General features: G+C 39.6%; 1 protein-coding gene across 1 annotated transcript; it reads right to left on the bottom strand.

Moving 5' to 3' along the window:
- Positions 1-1,736: 1,736 nt before the first annotated feature.
- LOC131153966 (pectinesterase inhibitor 2-like) lies at positions 1,737-2,267 on the bottom strand. The gene has a single exon (XM_058106411.1). The coding sequence runs from the start codon at positions 2,265-2,267 to the stop codon at positions 1,737-1,739; it is 531 nt and encodes a 176-aa protein (XP_057962394.1).
- Positions 2,268-7,079: the final 4,812 nt, after the last annotated feature.

Below are 7,079 nucleotides of genomic sequence, written 5' to 3'. Positions count from 1 at the left end.
TGGGTCTATTGAGCGCCATAAGGCTCGTCTTGTCACACAAGGATTTTCTCAGATTCATGGTCTTGGTGATACTTTCGCCTCGTTGTATGCCGTGCTATGGTCAGAATTATTTTGTCCTTGGCCATTACTTCTGGATGGCGTTTACATCAGTTAGATGTTAAAAATGTCTTTCTCCATGGTTTTCTCAATGAAGACATGTATATGGAACAACCGTCGGGCTACATGGATCTACAGTTCCCTCAGCATGTGTGTCGTGTGAAACGTGCTCTTTATGGCTTGAAACAAGCCCCTCGAGCTTGGTTTCATCACTTTAGCTCTTTTATGCTTAAACTTGGGTTTATTTCTAGTTAGGCAGATTCCTTATTGTTTGTCCATCACTCCTCACTTGGAACCGTTTATCTACTTCTTTATGTTGATGATATGGTCATAACTGGAAATAATCCTTCTATGGTTCAAATCCTTATTACTCAGCTTTATAAGGAATTCTCCATGAAGGATTTGGGTGATCTTCATTATTTTCTCGGCGTTGAAGTTCAATCTAATGATCAGAAAGGTTTGTTTCTCAATCAAACAAAGTATGCTCTTGATCTTTTGGGGCATGCTTCAATGATTGGTGCAAAGCCTATCTCTACACCTTTTGTTGTCGGACAACATCTCTCAGTCGAAGAAAAGTTGTTCTCCGACCCTGCAATGTTTCGTTCTCTTGCCGGTGCTCTTTAGTACTTGACCATCACTAGGCTTGATATGTCCTTCAATGTGAATTATATTTTCCAATTCATGCAAGATCCCACCAAGGACCACTTTCATGCCCTCAAACGTATTTTGCGTTATGTAAAATGCATTCCTCATCATGGACTTCAACTTCATAAACAATCCAGTTGTGATCTTCTTGATTACTCTGATGCGGACTAGGCTGGATGTCCTGATACACGCTGCTCCACTATGGACCATGCTATCTTTTTTGGCGCCAATTTAGTCTCTTGGTCCTCTAAGAAACCAAGCACTGTCTCTCATTCAAGTGCCGAAGTAGAATATCACTCCTTAGCCGTTGCAATTGCGGATATTGCGTGGATTAGTCAATTGCTTCAAGACCTTCGTGTTACACTCTCAGTGCCACACAAAATTCTTTGTGACAATCAAAGTGTAATTTTTATTGCAGTCAATCTGATTACTTACCCACGGTCAAAACATATTGCGAACGACTACCATTTTGTTCATGAACTTGTTGCTAATGGAACTTTGAAAATTGATTTTGTCTACTCACATTTGCAACTTGCCGATTCATTGACCAAAAGTGTCACCGAGTCTCAGTTTTTTCTCGTTCGAAGTAACCTCAGTGTTATCCCTTCTGCCACGCTCACCTTGCAAAGGGGTGATCATAAGGAAAAATCGAAAATTTTCCATGATATTTGTTAAATCAATTTCAGTTCCACAATATTCGATTGATATAGCCGTAGATATACGGTTCCACAGTATCCGATTGATATAATTGTAAATATATATAAATATATTTTGAATATTTGTATTTTAATTCTTTTCTATTTTATAGGAATGTAATTATTCTATATATATACAAGATGTATCTCCTCCATATTGTTAAAGGTACTAAACAACTTTATTCACCTGTGAAAAAAATTATTGGATATATACTGAAATCAATATTAACTCCTATGATCACATACAAATCAAAAGAATCAAAGGAGACATGCACAACGAGTTAGATTGACATATAAGAGTTAGCGCTCGGCGATGACATTGACTATGGCCAAAACACTGCTGCACAACTTGTTAAAATTCTCATTCATCGCGGCTATCGGAGATTGTCGTTTCAGATCCTTAAACCCTTCCGCACACGAATCCGCATTGCCCATGGCCGCTGACACCCACGTCAGCACATCGTTGTAGCGTTTAGAACCAAAGGCCGAGACTGATTCCTGCAGATGGTCGCCTGCCTCCTCGTAGTTCTCGGCGCAGTCGTGGAGACTGAGCTTTAGGGAAGGGTTAGAATTCGGGTTGAGCAACTTTTGTATGTCGTTTTGGATATAGGTGGCGTTTGATCGTGCAAGCTTAAGCGCTATTGTCCCTAGAGTGGGAAGGTCTGCGTTCTCGGACTCGGGGTCAGATTTGAGAAGAGCAACGCAGAAGTCCTTGTACATGGCACGGTTGCAGGCTTGGGCGATGACGTCGTCGGTGGCGGATCCACCGTGGGGGGTGGCGAGAACCATGGTGATGGTGAAGATGAGAATTGAGATAAGCTTCGTGTCCATGGTAGAGAGAGAGAGAGAGAGAGAGAGAGAGAGAGAGAGAGAGAGAGAGAGAGAGAGAGAGAGAGAGAGAGGTGACTGTTGTTAAAGACTGTTTAAATTTATTGAGTGGTATAGGAAGGATTGGGGGGCTGGCCAATCATGGGAGAGGATGGCGCATGGCCATGCGTCCAGTTTGACCTTTGCTTTTTCTACGTAGGGTCTTAATTGGGGCATGGGCCGGGCCGTCGGGTCTTTTTGATGGGTTGGGCTTGGCTGGGTTTTTGATAATTGAGAGTTGGGACTGAGGTTTAAAATCGGAATGTAGTGACCCGTTTGGTTGGGTAGGTCAGTTTGAATTCAAACCAGCTGTATTATCGGTTAGTGTTTTATCGTTAAATAATTTTTTTTATCATTTTAACTTAAATTAGACAATTCAATCTGACTTAATTAGATCCGATGGTCCGATGACCAAATCTCTTTATCCAAAAAATTGGAGTACTATGTGACAAAATTGAAACTAAGATTCTAGAAAGGAGTGAATAGGTATTTAAGTAAAATTTTAACCTAGTCAAACTCTCCTTTTCTCTATTGGGAAATTATAAGGGCACTTGTCCCTTCACGTGTCCTAGCACCTACCTTGAGGCTTAGCTTTGTTTTTAGTTTTTAGTTTTTTTTTTTAATTTTTTTTTTAATTATTTAGGAACTCCAACCACTAACGAGCCCTTCAGATGCCTTGGTGTGACACCAAACTTATGGATCAGCGTCCTCCGCCCTCAGGTCTTGCTGATCAGGGCAAAGTTTGGATACAGACACGGCTTCCGTGCATCAGTTGAATGTTCGGCCAACCCGACCTCCGGGACACATCTCTATTACCATCCACGGTCCCCGCTGGGACACAGAAAACTCTCACCATCCACGGTTCCTGCTAACTCACAAAGCGAACTCTCACCATTAATAGTCCTCGCTGGGTTACAGAGTAAATTCTTACCATCCACACGTACCGCTGGCTTCGTGAGTGTATCTACCTGGAATTGAACTCCGATGCTTCTTCTAACGTGCTGATACTTTTCCACCGCGCCATGCCCGTAAGGGCTAGAGGCTTAGCTTTGTTGAAGCACCCTCAAGTGCAACAATCTTAACACTGTTTTGCTAGCAACCAAACTTTTTATTTGAAAAAAATTAAAATGAGAAATTTCATAAAAGGAAACTCAAATCTCTCTCTCAAAAACCTAAATCTCCTATGGAAATTTCTTAAACGAAGCTTAGCCAAAGATTTGCCAACTGAAATTTTTGTTTGAAAAATAAAAAGTGGTATCCTTTTCCTTTTATTATTTTCATAAATTAAAATTTTTAGGTCTCTACAACCTACCCTAAAAGAGAAGGCATGTGCTCAGCATTAATGGGGAAAATCACCTACCAAGTAAGTTGCTCGACCAGAGCCATTGATGTCGGCCACATATTGACCGAAGTGATCCACACCCGCGCTATAATGATCAGAGTGATCTACGCCAAATACTATAAATGATAGATCTACCAGGGTCAAACCTCACCAATATAAAAGGGGTACTACAAAGAGGCTAAGATATCTCTTTAACCTAATTTCACTGTTTCTTACAACCTTTCGAAAGCACTCCCTTACTTAGGTATCAGAAAGATCCCTTGGAGTACACCCAGCTGGGTCCTCCAAGTCACGTTTGTTTTCGTCCTTTTCAGGTGATCGAGATCGGAGTGCTCGCCCGAGGTCAGATCAACATTTTTGACAGTAACAACCACAAACTTAGATAGAAGCATACTAGCGACGACATTGGTAATTCTTAAAGTGCTACTGCATAACTTGTTAAACTTATCATCTTTGACAACAATTAGAGGCTGTGCTTTCATATCCTTGAACCCTTGACAGCACGAGGCAACATTGCTTATGGCTGCCGACATAAACATTGACACGTCATTGTAGTGTTTAGAGCCAAAGGAAGCGAGTGATTTGTCGAGCTCACCTCTTGCATCCTAGTACTATTGGCGGCAATCACTAAGAGTTGACTTTAGGGTAGGGTAAGAGTTTGAAGCAATTGTCCATATGGTTTTGGATTTGGGTGGCAGTAGATTTTGCAAGCTTGAGTGCGATTTTTTCCAGACCAAGAAGGTCCATGGTTTGGGCTCCCAAGGCTGATGTGAGCGTAGTGATGCAAAACTCCTTATACTGTTGGTGCGAATGCGCAGCGAAAGCCACACAGTTGAATTCGGAACAAGCAATGCAAGCACTAAATGATAAATATACGGAAACAAGTAATCACTCACAAAGACAATCAATGAAAGTAATTGTAACGACCCGAAAAAAGTAATTAATTAAAATAATAAAAGAAAAGAAAAGGAAAGAGAAAGAAATAATTTAAAGGGTGTCAGCAGGAAATTGTTGACGAACCAACTGGTCTCATCGACGAGCGTTCTGCCTTGACTCGTCTACGAGGGCACTTGTCTTGTCGACGAGAAGTTATCAAGAGGAGTTTTCATATTACTGAAATTTTTCGACGAGTTTCCATTTTCTTCAATGAATGGTGTGCTTGGACTCGTCGACGAGTGCACATGTCTCTTCGACGAATCCTTGCTTATAAATAGCGAATCCTTTCATTTTTTGCGAGGATTTTCTATATGTATCCTCTCTCTCTCTCTCTAGAAAAAAACGGCCCTCTCACCTTCTCCCTAGGTTTTTGGCACCGTTTCTCCTCGGTTCGACGATCGGAAGCTACCAAGAGACTCCTGGGAAGATTCTCTACAACATAGGTAGAGCAGAAGTTTGATTTGAGAAGTTTGGGAAACATCCCAAAATCAAGGTAAGTGAGTTATTTTGGAAATTTCTTAATAAATATAATTACTTGGAGCCTAAAAAGTATTAAATGGGTATTTTTCTAAGATTTGAGTAAGTTGGAATTTTTGGAATACAGGGTGTAGAGACCCGGATAATTTTCATAATTTAATAATAGGAGAAGGAGAGAAAAAGAATTAAAAATTTTAAAATTAAACAGGGTCTCGTCGACGAACACAGGGGTTTCGTCGACTAGCACACATGAGAGGCTCGTTGACGGGGACGTGTCTCATCGACGAGAAGATACCGAGAGGATATATTTTAGTTCTGAATTTCGTCGACGAGGATAAGCATTCGTCGACGAATTTCCTTCTTGACCTCGTCGACGAAGTGACGTGGCTCATGAACGAAGACCAGTGTATAAATAGCCTAAACCTCATTTTTAAGCTAAAAATTCACGCACAAAACCCTTTTTCTCTCTCTCCTGTTCGTCTCTCCCACCTTCTCTCTAATTCTTTGAACCAGATTCTCACCGGTTCAATGATTCGAGGCCACCACGAGACTTCTGGGGAAGTTCTCTTCAAGTCTGCTGGAGTGGATCGTTAGTGGGGCTGCCTTGGATTTCAACCCAAATTCAAGGTAAGACTTTTTATTCAATATTTGGTTTTATCATATTTATAAGAAGTGTAGTACATAGAGAAATACTGAAGTTTTGTTCCGAGGGATGTTGTTTTCAAGGTATTGAGCGGGGAACCCTGCGGGTGTAGGACTAGATATAGTAGGGGCTTTTCAGTAATCAAGTAAGGGAAATATGTTATGCTAGGGATTTTAGAATGTATGTCAGAAGATTATGTTTATGCATATATATATATATATATATATATATATATATATAAGCTTATTGATCAGTTTTCCAAAATATTATTGTTATTAGTATTACAGTAGGATTACAAAAATTGAGCATGAGATTTGAATTACTCAAATGTGTGGCATGAGTTTACTACAGATTAGTATGATGATTACACAATTTTACAGATATCTAGTTATACAGATATTAGCAGAAAGTATGATTTATAGTAGTTTTCAGAATGACATGATTTCTAAAACCATAACACTCAGACAGATATTAAAGATATTTCAAACAGATATTATAGATATTTTAGACAGATATTACAGATATTTCAGACAGATATTATTGATATATCAGTCAGATATTTCAAATATTTTAGTTCAAATTTATAGTGTTATGGTTATTTTGAAATCATGTTAAAACAACAAGATAAGTATATATATATATATATATATATACATATATATTAGTATTACACAGTATCAGATCCCTGAGGAAATTTCAGACTGATTCAAACAGTAGAGCACGGTACCGTTGCTAATTTAGATAGAGTGCAACCACATAACTCAAATAGTCTGTGAATTCTGTTTAACCGCGCAAGGAGAGATTGCAGTCTCCCTAGCAAGCTGGGTTGAGGTGGCTAGTTAGACGAGATAGACTTGAAGATTTCCTGGAGAGATTGCAGTGGGCTAGATTGTCAGTTGATAGCAAATATAGATTGACTTGTCTGATAGGCCAATCAGAGTAAGTTCCGCCTACAAGCCGCACAACCCTATCATGAGGGGTTAAATCATGACATACAGATCCCAAGGTATTAGAACATAAGTTCTTATGTACAGATGTAGCATACAGTTGTAGTTATATTATGATATTAGAAGTATGTATAATTAGAAAACTCGGATACACAATAATATTTTAAATTATAGTACATGAGATTTATACAGTATATCAGCTTACCTGTTTTACAGTATCAGTATTGTATCTGTATATTAAAAGCGTAACTCAACCGCCACACACTAATAATAACACATTTCCTCTTACTGAGTGTTGTCTCATCCCAGTGACTAACTATTTTTCAAGAGATCCAGCTGAGCGGGCGGATCAGGCTCGCGGGTAGAGGACTGCTTACGCTGCCCTTATTGGAAGGGTAGGTGTTTCTTTGGTGCGAGTGGTTTGGGGTAGA

The sequence above is a fragment of the Malania oleifera genome, chromosome 4, assembly GCF_029873635.1.
Source record: "Malania oleifera isolate guangnan ecotype guangnan chromosome 4, ASM2987363v1, whole genome shotgun sequence".
In the NCBI taxonomy this organism is placed as follows: domain Eukaryota; kingdom Viridiplantae; phylum Streptophyta; class Magnoliopsida; order Santalales; family Ximeniaceae; genus Malania; species Malania oleifera.
This window is presented reverse-complemented; position numbering and strand designations above follow the sequence as displayed.